Consider the following 15,385-nt stretch of genomic DNA (forward strand, 5'->3'; position numbering starts at 1 on the left):
CGCCGGCGGCCAGTGTTGGGTCTCGGGCCTGGGCCGGGGGATCGGCGGCGCACCTGGGCCGAGGGCCAGGGCGGGCGGGGCCGCTCCTCGCCTCTCGCGCGCAGCGGCGGCGGCAGGCTCGGGCGAGGCCCGCGGGGATAGGAGGCTCAGCCCCGCGGGAGGCACGATCTGTTGGGCCCCGGTCCGCGCTCAACCGGCGCGATGCTCTTCTCACTCCGGGAGCTGGTGCAGTGGCTGGGCTTCGCAACCTTCGAAATATTCGTACACCTGCTGGCCCTGTTGGTGTTCTCCGTGCTGCTTGCACTGCGTGTGGACGGCCTGGCCCCGGGCCTCTCCTGGTGGAACGTGTTCGTGCCCTTCTTCGCGGCTGACGGGCTCAGCACCTACTTCACCACGATCGTGTCCGTGCGTCTCTTCCAGGATGGAGAGAAGAGGCTGGCGGTGCTCCGCCTCTTCTGGATCCTCACGGTCCTTAGCCTTAAGTTCGTCTTCGAGATGCTGTTGTGCCAGAAACTGGTGGAGCAGACTCGGGAGCTCTGGTTCGGCCTGATCACGTCTCCAGTCTTCATTCTCCTGCAGCTGCTCATGATCCGCGCCTGTCGCGTCAACTAGCCTCTCCGAGGTGCCACAGAGGGAGAGTTGGACCGCTAGAGTGCTGGACCTCTAGCTGAGGCCCTACTTGCACTGCACCAGCAAAGAGGTCTTGATCTGAAGGCAATGCCTGCTTGTGGCCAGTTTCCTCTGTACCAATCATGTCTGAAATTGTTTCCTCAGCATGGCTAAAAGGACAGCCTTAATCCTCAAAACGTATTTTCTGTTATTTCATGCTTTGAGTAGGCAATCCTGAATTGAGATCCTGAGAAGGGCTCCTGGCCAGACATTTCTGAACTCCTCTGACATTTGGAAACTGAATATGAGTAAAATATCCTGATGGGCTTTGAGTATTTTCAATGGGTCCTGGGAAAGTAATCCTGTACAAAGGCTACAAATCTGGGCTTTTGAGGATTTCCTCCAGCCTGCAAGGCTAACCTAAGAACTCACTGCTCCATCCAGAAGTCCAGACCAGACTTCATTAGCTGTCTTTGTTAGGTCTAAAAAGTGTAAATGAGTTTGTGCTTCCTCCCCTGTGCTATGGGAGAGAACGGCCCTTGCTTCATTTCAACTGAGTTAGAGACAGAAGAATGTTGAATAACAGCACCATTAGGGCCTGATCTGCTTCTCTGTCACCTGAGAAAAGAACTCTGCTGTCCAGATGCGGCTTGGCTTCCTATCTGAGCAAAGACTGCAATTTCACAGACTTTTTCACCACCTGTGGCTGGCACTATTAGCACACCTGAGACAGATTTAGGTCTCCCTAAGGTGCTCTGATGCTCATGTCATTGACATCTACAAATGGGAAGTTTGTGAGTGGCCCAGCTTTGTTGGCCTGAGGTCTGTGGTTAGATGCCAGTCAGGTGCCAAATGAGAACATTTGCTGAGATGAAAATAAAATAAGAGAATGTTTTCCTGAAATGAACAGTGGTCACCTGTACCTCTCAAAGGTTAAATAGTATGAATGCATAGATGCTCCTTGCTGTATGGTGTAACTGGTTGCAGAGTTGAGGCTGTAGGTGGACTGAAAAGTGTGACCAGAGCTTAAGTGGGTGGTAGTGGTGGGATACCACTTCTGGAAAATCCTGCTTCCTGCTTTAGGAGGCAGGTAGCTCGCCTCCCCCCAAGCCCCAGTGTGAAGACAACAGTGTGGGCCCACGTGGAGGACCTGCAGAATAGTTAGTGTGACACCAGAGCCCTTGGCTTCTTGCCATTGTGTGGTCTTTGTGGGCCTTGCTGGGACTCTGCAGCAGGGATCAGCAAACGCTCTGTGGCCTGTTTGTGTACGGCCCACAAGCTGAAGATGGTTTTTACATTTTTAAAGGATTAAAATCAAGAATGGTGACAGAGTGAATATGACTTGCAGAGTACAGGGTTTCAATTGCGCACTCTTGGCCTTTTGGGCTAGATCATTCTTTACTGAGAGCATGGTGGGAGGGAGAAGTGTCCTGAAGATACAGGATGTTCAGCAGCACCCCAGCCTCTACTCACTAGGTGCCAGTCACAGCCATCTCTGTGACAGCCAGAAGTTTATCCAGATGTTGCCAGGTCCTTTCCGGCAGGATGAGAACCAGTGGGCTGAAATGTTTATTGTCCGGCCCTTTACAGAACCGGTCTGCTGACCTCTGCTCTACTGCAGCAGCTGGGCCAATGGTGTGAGCTTCGTGACACCACCCCCCCATGGTGCTTAGTTGTGTAAACAATGTTGAGATACTTGAGTTGGAAATGACTGTCTGGTTTGTCCCACAGCTACAAAACTGTCTCGTACCCAGGACTGGCATAACTTTTGTCAGAGTCAGATACAAGCTGAATGTTGAGAGTGAGTTTCTTTGTAATGTTATTTTTAGATTTCTTGTTTTGTGTGTTCCCTTGTTTTTTTTTTGTTGTTGTTTGTTTGTTTTTTTTTAATGAGACAGAGTCTTACTCTGTTGCCTGGGCTAGAGTGCTGTGGCATCAGCCTAGCTCACAGCAACCTCAAACTCCTGGGCTCATGCGATCCTTCTGCCTCAGCCTCCCGAGTAGCTGGGACTACAGGCATGCGCCACCATGCCCAGCTAATTTTTTCTATATAGTTTTAGTTGGCTGATTACTTTCTATTTTTATTAGAGACAGGATCTTGCTCTTGCTCAGGCAGGTTTCCAACTCCTGACCTTGAGCAAACCTCCCGCCTTGGCCTCCTAGAGTGCTAGGATTATAGGCGTGAGCCACCTTGCCTGGCCCCTTGTTTTATTTGGTAGTTTGGAATATGGCAATCCCATTGGTGTACAAATGATGAGTATCCTTTGGAAAAGTGATTTGAGGATGACCCCAGGGGAGGGAGGTACTTGAGTTTTCCAAGTCTGAAATCCTATCTTTCTTTTTCTCCTGATTAACAGAATGGTCAAGAGAGTAAGGCAGAGTTGTAATGGCTGCTGCGGACTGCTATGGTACTCAGGAGCTGGGAAGGGCACCCCCCCCAGGCCAAAACCTCCTTTTCAGAGACCCAGGTGCCCTTAGAGCTCTGTCCCTGAAAGGCAAGGGCTGTGGGAGGCAGCAGTGTCGTTACTGGGCAGGCTGCTGACTGCAGAGTAGGGGATGTCTGTGTCAATTCCCCACTCATCACGGCTCCAGGTATTCTCCCTACAGTGTAGCACTCCCCAAGGAGGAAATCTTGGGCTTCCTCAAGACCTGCAGACCTGGAGGCTGTACCCTCAGGGTCAGGCGCATTCCCCATCCAGTCTTGAGATGGGGTGCAGGGAGTTCAACAGATGAAAGGGGACTGACCATACGTTTTAACAGGGTGGAAGATGGAGCACATGCCCTGGCCATTTGGGACCCACTCACACCCTGGCTTTTGTGGCTCTTTCTTTATTGGAGAGCTGGGTATGCATAGCCCTGGTGAGCTTGCTTGTGTGAGGAGGAAGGCCTCTTCTGTGCCTCCTCACAGCTTTGTCCTACTCCTGTAGATGCTTGGTGGGGCCACGGATGGTAGGGTGTAAGGTAAGGTTCTCATACTTGTTTGAGCAACAGAATCAGTTCTGCGAGCCTATCAAAACAAGGGGTCCCTGAGAAACTGATTCCTTAGGGCTGGGCGGGGCTCCAGAATCGGCATTTCCGTCGCCCGAGGTCGGAGGACCCCAGATGGGAGTAGGGTGGGGCAGGGAGGCCAGACTGTAGCTTGTGCGCCGTCCACGGGAGCAGGGACAGCCTTCCCGAGCTGGAGCAGCCCCTCCACGGACGCGCTCTCAGCCGAGGGAACAGGCGGGCTGGGTGCTGACTCGAAGAGGAAGTCCCCAGCCTGGCCAAGGTCAGCCGGGGCTTGGGGCCCAGGGGCAACGCTCGGGCTGCAGGCCAGAACCTGCCCCACCCTCCGGCTCCGCCCCAAGGTGCAGCGAGCCTGGAGCGTAGAGGCGGAAGTAGGGGCCACCAAAGCGCGGCGCCAGGCCCGGGGCGTGTCCGAGGGGCCGAGCCCAATGAGGGCCGGCTCCGCGCCGGGCGTTGAGCGGTGCGCCCCCTGGAAGACGAGTCCAAGCCGGCAATCTCCCGGTGGCGGAGTCCGCTGCGGGCCCGCCTCCTTCCCTGCCATTGGCGGGGCGGCCGGCACGGGGCGGGCCTGCGGGGCGGGGCGGCGCGCGAAGGCCGGCTGCCGGCGGCGAGCCCCAGTCCCCGCGCCGCTGGCTCGCGGCCGCCCGCGCAGTCCGCCGTCCGCGGCGCGTCGCAGCATGGCCGGCCTGGGGCGTACGGGTCCGGGGCCGCGCGCTGCGATGCCCGCCTGGAAGCGCGAGGTCCTGGAGCGGAAGCGGGCCAAGCTGGCCGCGCTGGGCGGCGGGGCGGCGGAGCGCACGGGCGCGGCCGAGCCGTGCGTGCTGGCCGAGAGCCTGGGCCCGCTGCGCGAGAACCCGTTCATGCGGCTGGAGTCGGAGCGCCGGCGCGGCGCGGCGGGGGCGCGGCCGCTGCTGGAGCGCTACCGCCGAGTGCCGGGCGTGCGCACCATCCGCGCCGACAACATCATCATCATCGAGACGGCGCCCGACTGCCCGCCCGCCCCGCCGCCTGGCGGGGCCGCCCGCATCCGCGCCGCCGAGGTGCTGGTGTACGAGGCGCCGCCGCCTCCCGGACGCGTCAGCCGCCTGCTGGAGAAGTTCGACCCGCCGGCCGCGCCGCGCCGCCGCGGGAGCCCCGAGCGCGCGCGTCCCCCGCCGCCGCCTCCCGCCGGCCCGCCCGCACCCGCCTGCCCGCGCGTGGGCGAGCGCGCTGCCCGCTTCGAGCCGGGGCGCCGCGGCGGCGGGGCCGGCCCTGAGGCCCGGCTGGGCGATTTCGTACAGAAGACCAGCAGCAACTCCTTCACTGTCCACCCCCGGGGCCTGCACCGCGGCGCGGGCGCGGGCGTCCGCGCGCTCCCCAACGGGCCCGAGGCCCCCGGTCCCCGGGCCGGCCCTGCCAACGGCCTCGCGGGCTCCCTACCTGGGCCGGGCGAGTGTAAGCCAAAGGCGGAGTCGGGGGAGCCCTCCCTCCACGCGCCCCCGTGCCCCCGGACCCCAAGTGCCACTCCAGCCGCGCCCCCTGCCTTCCCCGAGCCCCGTCCTGCCAGTGCCACTCCCAGCCAGCGCCAGTGGGTCTCCGCGGCCACCAGCGCCAACGATTCCTTCGAGATACGGCCAGCTCCCAAGCCAGACGTGGAGACCGTCCCCTCGGGGGACCTCCAGGCCCGGGCCCTGGCCAGCCTCCGAGCGAACTCGCGAAACTCTTTTGTGTTCATCCCCAAGCGCAAGACTTGTGGGGCCCCTTCTCCCGAGGGGAGGCAGTCCGGGGAGCTGCGAAAGGGAGAGGTGGGCTTGGCCTCCCAGAGCCAAAGGCTGGGAGCCCAGCTGGTGCCTGGAGGGGATGGCGCACCTGCTCTCGGGAAGAGCCCGTTGGGGGTTGAGGAGCAGGGTTGTCCCAGGCCAGCCATCACTCTCACTGACCCGGCCGTTAGGCGGCAGAGGTCATCCTCGCCACCCCCGTTCCTGCCGGCCACCGCCGAAGCCGAGCCTGCTGAGGGCTTCAGGGTTCCCGGCTTGGCCAAGAATGGCCGGGAGCATGGTAGGCCAGGGCTGCCTGTGACTCTCATTGATGAGGTGGACTCAGAGGAGGAAGCGCCCCAAGAAGCCAAACTGCCCTGCTCTGGGGATGGTGCGCCTCCCCAGTACCACCCACACCCCGCCAGGCCTGGGCACACGTCAGAACTCCAGCACCGAGGCAGCAACACCTTTACAGTGGTGCCCAAGAGGAAGCCAGGGGCCCTGCGGGGGGAGCCCCTGCCACAGGAGGCCGAGGAAGAGGAGGCTGGTTGCCTCTCGGGGCCCCGGGCTGCTCTGGGGTCCACACTGAAGAAGCGCTACCCCACTGTGCATGAGATTGAGGTGATTGGCGGCTACCTGGCCCTGCAGAAGTCCTGTCTCACCAAGGCTGGCTCCTCGAGAAAGAAGGTCAGTGGTGGGGGCAGGGCACTGGCTGCGAGGGGGCAAGGGACCAGTCACAGGGCTGTGGGTATGGTGTGTGCCCCATCCCAGGATGCCTGGCCTGGGCAGGGGGGACTTGCATGTAGAGCAGAGGAGAACTGGGGGCCATGCCAGGTCCAGGGCCTCGGTGAAGCCCTGATGACCTGAGGGCTGTGGGGACAGCTAGCCTGCTACGTACCTCCCGTTCAAGGCTGGTGGCGAAGGCCAGTCCAGGTGGTGCTGTGCTGCTTGTGGCTTTGTCTGGAATTGGCTGGATGGGCCTGTCCCATTATGAGCCCAGCTGGGAGAAGCAGGCTCTAGGGGGATAGCCTGGCGTGGTCTCCTGGAGCCCTGGCAGTGCGGGCAGCAGGTGTCCGGATGTAAGTGGGAAGGAGCAGGAGGTTGGTAACATGGGGTGGCTAGATCCCTACCTCGCAGTCAGCCTGGGGGTGCAGCCCACCAGCTACTCAGAGGGGGGCTTTCAGCTTCCCAGAAGGCCAGCTGGTCCGGAGCACGGCGGGAAGGTTGAATGAGCACCAAGTGTGTGTCCCAGGCCTGCTCTGGGCCTGGGTGTGGTGCTGGGAAGCCCACCAGGGCAGAAGGGCCTCAGGCAGACAGACCCAAGTGCAGCCCCGTGGAGGCACAGAGCCGGCCAGCCAGGTGAGCCGCACTCCCTGGTCAGCAGAGGCCAGTGGCCTGGAACCCTCTGGGCACAAGAAAACGTTCCTCAGATTCTTCCTGGTCATTCCAGTGCCTGTTTACCCCCCAGGGCAAATTCCAAGGCCAGCCCCACACAGCCCCCATCCGCTGGTACACAGCAGAGGGGCGCCTTCCTTGGGGACAAGACAGCACCTGGGGGACACCGCAGAGCCCACCCTGAGGTCACCTCTCCCCAGTCTGTCTCCTCATGGTGGCTGGGGGTTGTGCCCTGAGGCACCCTTGGCCCCTGCTCCTTGTGCCATCCCCTGTTCGGGCTAGGGCTTCATCCTCCTGCTGGGTCAGGGGCTGCTTGTGGGGAGGGGACTCGCGGCTGGGCCCAGCGTGCTGCCCACCCCTCCCTACCCCCAGAGCTATCTGAGCTCTTGGAGGTGAGGTCTATCCAGTGGCAGCGGCCTGTGCCCCACCTCTGCCTCCCCTCTAGTCTGCCTCTCTCCTGCTTCCGGGCCATTGACCCTGGCTGCTCTGTGAGATAGTCCCTCCCACACTTGTCCTGGGAAGTGGAAATGATAGCAGTGGGGTCACAGGGCTTGTGGGGCAGGGATTGAGTTCAGGCTCAGTTCATCCACCATGAGTCTGGCTTCTTCCTGGGTGGGACTCAAGGCCCAGGATTTATGCTTAGAGCCATCCTGCCCTGGCCAGGGACAGCACCGCGGGGGTCACTTATGGCTGGGTTGGGCTGAGAAGGGCAGGGGAGGGGAGGAAGGGCCCAGGCTGGGAAGCTGGCCCTGGACCAGTAGTGAAGAGGGACTCAGGCCAGCAGGCCCTGGTCTCGGTGCCAGCCGGAGGGGTTGGGGGTCCAGATGGATGATGCCTGGCGTGGCCAGGTGGCCTGGGCTAGGGCTCTGCCAGAGCAGCACGACCTGCTGGCTGTGACTTCCTGTCTGGGCACGCACCACCTGCCCTGCCCAGGGAGAGCCCCAAAGCCTGTTGGGAGGGGATCGAGGCATGGGGCTGCCCAGCCTGTCAGTGGGGCCATGCTGCAGAGTAGAGCCAGGCCATGCGCTGGCACCCACAGGTGGGGGATGCATGGTGCCCCACCAGCCTCCCCTGCGGCTCCTGGCCTGGGCCCTGCCTTGACCCTCCAGCCAGCCTTTGCTTTGGGTCACTTTCCTGCTTCCGCCAGGGGATGGGGGTGGCTGGAGTGCAGGGAGGCCAGCAGAACCTTGGGCTGGCTCTCCTCAGGGCAGTGGTGGGAGGTGCCGGAACCTCTCCTGGAGTGCAGTGAGGGGCAGTGGGGCAGCTCTTCAGTGGGACCGTCTGGGCGGTGGCTGGCGGTGGGGGGAGCCTGTCTCTGGGCTGGCCACTCAGGATATGGAGGCCTTGCCCGGTGTCCAGCCCTGCTCTGGGTGGTGGGAGGTACCTCCCTGCCACCTGTGTGCTGGGGGTCCTGCCTGGTGAGACAGTTCCACTCTGCTGGCAGGATGTGTAGATGCCCCATCTCCCTCTCTCCAGGGCCAAGCTGGGGGCTCACTGCTGTGTGGTGCTGTGGCTGTGCCCCAGGCTGTTTTCCTAGTGGGTGGGGGTGTCCCCCCACCCCTCCCGCAACTGCCTCCCTCTTCAGTTGCCAGGGCTCGGCTCCTGCCTGTCTGGCTGCCCCTTCCCCTCCCCTTTGGTCTCCTCCCCTCCTGGTCCTCCGCCCAGTCCCAGCATGTCTGTGTCCCCAGGGCTCCGTCCTCACACCCAGGGCCATCCATCCACCCTCACCTGCAGCGCAGCCTCGCCCCAGCTTCCACGGCCTGGCATGGCCCACAGTCTTGCTCTGACCTTCAGCCCTGCGGGGGCCGCCCCACCATCTGCTCTCTGTAGTGACACCATCTCCCTGCCAGAGTCAAGCCCCGAGCCCGGCTGGCACTCTCCCTGCCTCTCTCCCCTTGTGTGGGTGGATAGCAAGTGGCCAGGAGCTGTCATGCCTCTGGGTGTCGGTGGCTGAGTCTTTTCTTGTCAGCTTTCCTCTTCTGGTCCCTCCACCAGCTCTTCCTGCAGTGGCCTAAGTGGTCTTTCTGGAGCCAGGGACCTCCGGAGCAGGGCTGAACCCTGCTCTACTCAGCTTCCCCCCCTGGCAGAGAGGCTCTACCCTAGGCTGGGGAGCACCCAGCATCTCAGGGGCAGCTGTGGACACCACCTGGCAGCCCTGGTGTGGGGGCCATCGGCACAGGAACTTTGGCTGGGGCTGTGCGGGGTGGTCCTGTCGCCCCTGAGCTGGGGCTGTGTGGGGCCCGACCGGAGGAGGCAGGCAGGTGTGTGCTGGGGCGGTGAGGGGCGGGGCCGGCCGAGCTCACACCTGCATCTGGGCAGGCTGGGCCTGATTCCCGGCTCTGAGTCTGGGGTGGACGCCCTTTGGTAACCGAAGCTGGGTGTGCACGGGCAGGGTGGGTTGAGGAACAAAAGGGTCCTGTGAAAGCCGGGCGGTTCTGCTGGGAGGCTCAGCCGAGCCAGGACCCATCTGCCTGCTGTGCTTTGTGCAGCGGGCAAAGTCCCTGAGAGGCCAGTGCCCAGGTATATGCAGGGCCAGCCCCTGGCCACGCCCCCCGGCCGGTCCTGTGTGCCCTGGCTCTAGAGGCTGGCCCCCACCCTGCAGCATGAGTCACGGGGTGTCCTGTGACCCTCTGACCTGCACCCACGGGGGAGGGGGCCGGTGGAGCCAGGCCCAGGGAGGGGAGGGCTGTGAGTCCCACACAGCACCAGCCCAGCTGGGGAGACGGGAGGCAGGACGTGACCGGAGCTCCAGGCCCCAGCTGGGGACAGACAGGGGCTGCCTGTCTACCCCCTCCGCCTGGTCAGGCTGTGCCAGGCTCGGTGCCTGTGTGTCCAGCCCCCTCAGCCTCCCTGCTCGGAGCTGGTCATGTGCACTAATGAGGGCGCGCTAATCCGGCCAGCCCTGGCAGCCAGCCCTTCCTGTGTTCTCAGCGGTGGGGGATGGGCCTGGAGGGCTCTGGGTCATCAGGGATGGCGCCATGTGTCCAGGGTACTGGAGCCCCATTCACTGGGGCCCGGGCAGGGGATGGCCCCTGGCCTGCAGGGCCTCCAGTCTGCCTTGGGCCCCTGCTGGGGCGTCTGTCCCAGAGGATTGGTCTGGGAGGGCTGGCAGCGGGTGCACTCTGGTGGCCACCCTACTGTCCTGGCCTCTGCCCTTCCCAGCCTCCTGTGGGACGACAGCTGGTGGGCCTGGCCGTGGGGCAGGGTAGGAGGTTGAGGGGTAGGAGCAGACTTCTTAGTCCTTGCCCCCCTGACCCAGGGTCTCCCTCCCCCAGTCTGCTCACTCCCTGATGGCTCAGCAATGGTTTGGGCTGGAGAGCAGCCCCTCCCTTGGCCGTGGAAGGAGCGGTGTTCATGGTGGAAAGTGCCCAGGGCACCCTTGGCCGTGTGGGCAGGTGTGGCCGTTGGGAGGAGGGGCAGGATGGCAGGAGTGTGGGCCCTGTGCGGCCCTGAGCCTCCTCAGCTGTCTCAGGGTGGGCCTGGCCTTCCTGACAGACCCTGTCCCTGTCCTCCTGTCCCTGGGCTGCTGCAGCTCCCTGCCTGGGGGCCCGGCTCCTGCCTCCGGCTTCTTCCAGGGGAGGAGGAGGAACTTGAGCTGGCTGCTGGTGTCCTGTGCCCAGGAAGAGTTTAATATTTCGAGCTCCGGCAGGGCTGCTCCCACCTGCTGCTCATATTCATTACGGACCTGCTGGGCCCAGGCCCAGCGCGGCTGAGTGGCCTGGTGGGAGTTTGGCTCTCGGGGCTCAGCCCCCTGCCCAGCCTCGCCTGGGGCTGCCTCCCAGCAAGCCTGGGTCAGGGCAGGTGGGGAATCCTGACCGAGGGTGCCTGAGGCCCTTCTGCTCTCACCTTCCCTGTTGTCCCTTGGAACCAGCAGCCCCATCTGGGCTCTGAGGCCACCAGGAGAGGATTTGCTCGGATGTGAAATTCTGCAACCTACAGAGTGTCAGGGTGGGCGAGGGCCAGATGGGCAATAGGGTGGGAGGATGGGGTGCCATTGGCACCCCAGGCTCCAGAAGGGACCCCCACTCTGTGCAGCCTCCGTCTGCAAAGTGGGGAATGGTGCTTGGTGCCACCATCCTGGGGTGGCATGTGGCCACCCCCAGCACTACCAATTCACTCGGGCCCTGTGAGTCAGCAGTGGTGGCTCCTGCTCAGCAAGAACATCCAGGGGGGCGCAGGTGCCCAGGGAGCCAAGAGGGCACCTGTGTTACGAACTTGGCTTTAGAAAGTGGCCTCAGCCAACACAGGAGCTGCTGCGAGCCCAGGGTTTGGGGCCTGAGGGTGCAGCCTCACTTCCAGCCTGTTCCTACTGTGGGGTGCTGCGTGGGAGAGGGTGCCCTGCCCCCCAGCCGGTGCTCTGCCCAAAGAGCAGAATGGGAGGGTCCTGAGATGGCAGCCCTCTGGCCCTGGGAGCAGGTTAGAGGCTGCTGGTGACAGAGAGGTTGGGGTCCTGGTCCTGGTGGGAGTCTGGTCCTTAGGGGGGTGGGTCATTGGGGGGGACTTCACCCCAGGCCTGGGGTGGGGAGCATTTGTTGGTCCCAGAGGTTGAGGGGATGGGTGGGCCCTGCAGGATTCAGGCAGGGGGGTCTTCTACTCCTGCCTCCTGGAGCCTCTGCAGGGCTCTGGGGTATTGTCACCCACAGGGGTCCCAAGACAGCACTGTGCCCAGCTGGGCAGCGGGGCCCTATGATGTGTCCCTTACTTCCAGATGAAGATCTCCTTCAACGACAAGAGCCTGCAGACCACATTCGAGTACCCTTCCGAGAGCTCCCTGGTGCAGGAGGAAGAGGAGGAAGGGGAGGAAGAGGAAGGGGAGGAGGAGGAGGAGGAGGATGAGGAGGAGGAGGGTGAATCCATCTCAGAGAAGCCCTTCTCGCTGTTCCTGCCCCGGGCCACGTTTGTGAGTGGTGGGGGGCCCGAGAGCCCTCGGCTGCCAGACGGCAGTGCAGGTGAGTGCCCACCTGTGGATGAGTGGCCTTGGTGGGTGGAGCCTGGGCCGCATGTCCACGTGTCCATGTGTCTGCCCTGCCTGCAGGCCTGTCCACCTACACCCCAAAGCACTCTGTGGTGTTTGGCAAGTGGCAGGAGCAGACCCCGGAGCAGGCCCCGAGCGAGGCAGAACCCCCACCCAAGGAGCTCATGGTGAGCTGGGCAAGGGGGAGGGTGGGTGCCCGAGGCTGGTGGCTGGTAGGGGGCATTTGACACCCATGAGCCCACGTGGCTACCTTCTGCCCTCCCTCAGCTTACACCTGCCAGTCAGAACGACCTCACGGACTTCCGAAGTGAGCCTGCCCTCCATTTCTGACCAGGACGGCCAAGGCTGAGCCCAGTGGGGGCCCCGGGAGCCAGGCCATGCCCGGGAGCCCCCTACTTTACACCCTGACCCTTGCTGCCCTGCCCCACCCTGACCTCCTGGGTTCTCATACCCGTGCTGGCCCTGGGAGCAGCCAGAGCTTCTCTTATCACTGGGGCTGGGTCTCACCCCTGGCCCTGGTTTGGGGGCTCCAAGAAGAGCAGAGGCGGGGGAGGGCCAGGGTCCTGCAGGATGGTGACCTGTCTGTGACGTGGTGGGGGCCTGAGCAGATTCTCCACGAGGCTGTTCCATCCTGCCCGCCAAGCCTGCCTCCCAGGGCAGTGGGGCATGTCTGGGGTGAAGGCTTGTCCTGGCTGCCTGCTCCTGGCAGGACCCTAAGGCCCTTGTCCCCAGCCACATTCCCTTCATGGTGGAGCTCAGCTGCACCCTTTGTGCCTCTGACAACAGACTCAATAAACAGCACTGACAAGGCCGCCTCTGCCTCTTCGTGTGGTCCTCAGCCCAAAGTGTGTGTGTGGGGGGCTGGGGCAGGAACGCAGGGAGGGGGCCACTCAGTATGTGGGTATGTGGTGGGGATTCAGCCCCTGGTGGTCCCCATGGTCCAGGATCTGACATCCCTTCAATAGCTCCTTACCCAGCCTCCCAGCCTCCAAGAGCTGGCAAAGGGGGAGGTGTGATACCAGGTGTGCCTCCATCCGGGGCCCAGAGCCCAGGTGGAAGGATGAGTGTTGCCAATGTCCGGCCTGCAGCGGCCTCCCTGAGGAGCCAAGAAATAGGGAAGCAGGAGGGCAGCATGGGAATCCAGAGTGGGCAGAGCACCCAACAGGGATCCTTTTTGTCTCGGAAAGCCCCCCCACCCACAGGAGCCTGCAGCAAGGCCATGACAACCCACAGGCAAAACAGACACTCAAATGCAAGTGTCTGTGTCCCTCCTGGAAAGTCAGACCCAAGCAGAGATTCTGGCTGGCCAGACTCAAGAGGAAGGAGAGTTTTTGGTGTTTTCCTAGGAGGGGGTCCAGCTTTCTCTGGACTCATCGATCAACACATCCTTCCCAAACGGGGCCAGACCCCAGGCAGCTGGGCCTTGGTGGCTGCAGCTGCAGGGACAGGACAGGGAGGCAGGGCCCCAGGGTGCCTGGCACATGGCCAAGGAAAGAATGCCAGGCTTTGGCAGCAGGAGCAGTGCCATGGGGCAGAGCAGAACATGGAATTGAGGAATGGGTGCAGGGGTGACCACAGCCACCTGAGGGGACCTGAGCCCAGAGCAGCTGGTACACACACTTGGCAGCCACCAGCTGTCTCTCTGGGTGATTCTTTACTGGACACCAGGGTGCGGTAGAGAGCAGGACCTGTGAGCACAGCCACTCACGGAAGGACTGGAGCTGGGGGAGACCAGCAGCCCTGCAAGGGACAGCTAAGAGCTGGAGCTGACCTGGACAGGTGGGTACTCTCAGGTCTGCATCCCAGAAGCCAGTGGGGCAGCCACCAGGAAGCCACTCCAGACTCCCCCCTCCCCGAAAGAAGGAGCCATGGCAGCTGTGCAGGGGCGTGTACTCTGGGGGTGTCCAGCAGCCCCACACCCAACACAGGGTAGGCAGAGGCAGCAGGCCAGCACAAGTCTTTATAAAGACAATCTTTATTGACACTGTCACAGGGGTGAGCCCTGAGGTGTGGGTTCCGGGATGAGGAAGGGCCCTCACGCCCACCCTTTGCCCCCTTTGCTTGGCCTGGGCCCCTGCTGGCTGAGGAGGCACAAGGTGAGGGGACTCCCTGGCAGCCCAGGGCGACTTAGAGCCCCGTGCAGAGCTGACCTGGAGCCTACTGTCCCCACAGCCTGTGTGCACATGGAGCTAGGACCACCCCCGTGGGCTTTTCTTGCTACCTGATGCCAGGAGAGGTTGGCAGCTGCCCCTCTTGGCACCTGCAACAGCGAGAGAAGGCAGCTGGGCTACCACAAAAAACCGAAACTCTAAGGACAGACTTGCTGGGGCTGAGTCAAGGTGGGCACAGCTAAGGCAGGCCCCACCACGGCCTGGTCAACTCTCCTTGCCCCCGCTCTTCTGGTCTGACGCCGTAGCTTTGGTCAGGTTCCCGGCTTCCCTCTTCAGGACACTAAGCAGTGTCTGTGAGCTCTCCAGGATCTGGGGGCAGAGAAATGAGAAGGCTTCACTGACCATCCTATTGCGTCCCACAGCCACATTCTACTCCTCACACTTGGGTGCCAGGACCTGGTTGTGGGTGCTGTAGCCAACAGGCCCTGCCTGGGGGACAGGCAAGAGGAAACCTGAGGAAACTGGCAGGCAGGCAGCAGAGCCCTTCTTTCCCTCCCCAGTCTGACCCAAAGCCCATTCCCTCCCCACCCTGCAAAGCCATGGTGGGCTGGCCCTGCCCAACACTCTTCACGTTCTGAGCAGAAAGAACCACACGGTTCAGGTGTGGGGATGAAAAAGAGGACCCAGCATACACCCAGCACCACGGTCCTCCGTTGCTCCCTGGGCCTGGCCACGCTGCCCGGCCTGAGAAGGCAGCGAGGCACAGACTGCCAACAGCTGGGAGCCCCAGACGCCTAGCCGTGGACGCCCCAGGCGCTGGCCTGGACTTGGGGAGGGTAGGGGAAGAGCCGTCCAGAGCCCCACCTTGAGATAGGCAGCCTCCGTCTCCGCGATGGTCCGGTCAAACTCGTTGCGAGAGGCGATCTTGCGTGCCAAGTTCTCATTGACGCGGGCCAGCTTCTCTGTCAACTGCCTCACCTCTGCCTGCAGCCGCTGCTTCTCATCCTCTTCCTGCTGGATCTGCCGGCACAGCTCTTCCCGCTTTTGGCACAGCTCCTCGATGCCTGGGGGCGGAGGGGCGGCTCCATGGGCCCAGGGCGCCCCCCAGGGGGCCCCGCTCCGTCCTTCCACCCGAGCCAGCTCGCGAGCTCGCGGGGCGCCCGCAGGGCCTGGGAGCTGGTGAGGGCTGGGCCCGGTGGGAGAGGTGTGCGCCGGCGGCCGCCTCCGCTGGGCTCAACTGCACGACACCTGAGAGCCGCAGGTGAGGCGGCCGGGGGCCCGCGCGGACAGAACCAGCACCCGGCCACATCCTAACAAAACCCCACTACGTTTGTGCCAAAAAAAAAGAAAGAAAAGAACCAGGCCCCGGCCCCAGGTCCCCCGCCCCGGCTGCGCCGCTCACACTTGACCAGCTCGTTGTTGTAGTTCTGCAGCGCCGCGCCCTGCTGGGTCATGGTCGCCGCCGCCCGCACGTCCACCGCGCCAACCGCCGCGACCAGCGTCGCCGCGCCTGCGCACGGCCTCCCGACGGCGCGGACCCGAAGCGTCACTGC

At 62.9% G+C, this 15,385-nt stretch overlaps 3 protein-coding genes across 3 annotated transcripts; 2 read left to right on the top strand and 1 right to left on the bottom strand.

The window, feature by feature from the left end:
* On the top strand, positions 1–1,512 carry TMEM203 (transmembrane protein 203). Its single transcript, XM_012784503.2, has one exon. It carries the CDS (start codon positions 202–204, stop codon positions 610–612), a length of 411 nt encoding a protein of 136 aa, XP_012639957.1. The 5' UTR covers positions 1–201; the 3' UTR covers positions 613–1,512.
* A 144-nt stretch (positions 1,513–1,656) lies between these two features.
* On the top strand, positions 1,657–12,532 carry TPRN (taperin). Its single transcript, XM_012784469.3, has 4 exons — positions 1,657–6,038; positions 11,455–11,695; positions 11,782–11,888; positions 11,989–12,532. Exons 1-4 carry the CDS (start codon positions 4,044–4,046, stop codon positions 12,049–12,051), a joined length of 2,406 nt encoding a protein of 801 aa, XP_012639923.3. The 5' UTR covers positions 1,657–4,043; the 3' UTR covers positions 12,052–12,532.
* Positions 12,533–13,678: 1,146 nt separating this feature from the next.
* Positions 13,679–15,379, bottom strand: SSNA1 (SS nuclear autoantigen 1). Its single transcript, XM_012784500.3, has 3 exons — positions 15,235–15,379; positions 14,697–14,896; positions 13,679–14,201 (listed from the first exon to the last, which is right to left on the bottom strand). The coding sequence occupies exons 1-3, from the start codon at positions 15,284–15,286 to the stop codon at positions 14,097–14,099; spliced, it is 357 nt and encodes a 118-aa protein (XP_012639954.3). The 5' UTR covers positions 15,287–15,379; the 3' UTR covers positions 13,679–14,096.
* Positions 15,380–15,385: the final 6 nt, after the last annotated feature.

Source organism: Microcebus murinus, chromosome 12 (assembly GCF_040939455.1).
Source record: "Microcebus murinus isolate Inina chromosome 12, M.murinus_Inina_mat1.0, whole genome shotgun sequence".
Taxonomy (NCBI): Eukaryota; Metazoa; Chordata; class Mammalia; order Primates; family Cheirogaleidae; genus Microcebus; species Microcebus murinus.

Bases quoted from the DNA above. Each gene is read 5' to 3' on its own strand.
- TMEM203 (XM_012784503.2), top strand. From the start codon at position 202: ATGCTCTTCTCACTCCGGGAGCTGGTGCAGTGGCTGGGCTTCGCAACC.
- TPRN (XM_012784469.3), top strand. From the start codon at position 4,044: ATGAGGGCCGGCTCCGCGCCGGGCGTTGAGCGGTGCGCCCCCTGGAAG. The intron at 6,039-11,454 runs GTCAGTGGTGGG...CCTTACTTCCAG, and splicing joins CTGGCTCCTCGAGAAAGAAG to ATGAAGATCTCCTTCAACGA. The intron at 11,696-11,781 runs GTGAGTGCCCAC...CCCTGCCTGCAG, and splicing joins GCTGCCAGACGGCAGTGCAG to GCCTGTCCACCTACACCCCA.
- SSNA1 (XM_012784500.3), bottom strand. From the start codon at position 15,286: ATGACCCAGCAGGGCGCGGCGCTGCAGAACTACAACAACGAGCTGGTC. The intron at 14,897-15,234 runs GTGAGCGGCGCA...CTCCGCCCCCAG, and splicing joins CAACAACGAGCTGGTCAAGT to GCATCGAGGAGCTGTGCCAA. The intron at 14,202-14,696 runs GTGGGGCTCTGG...CTCTGCCCCCAG, and splicing joins CGGAGGCTGCCTATCTCAAG to ATCCTGGAGAGCTCACAGAC.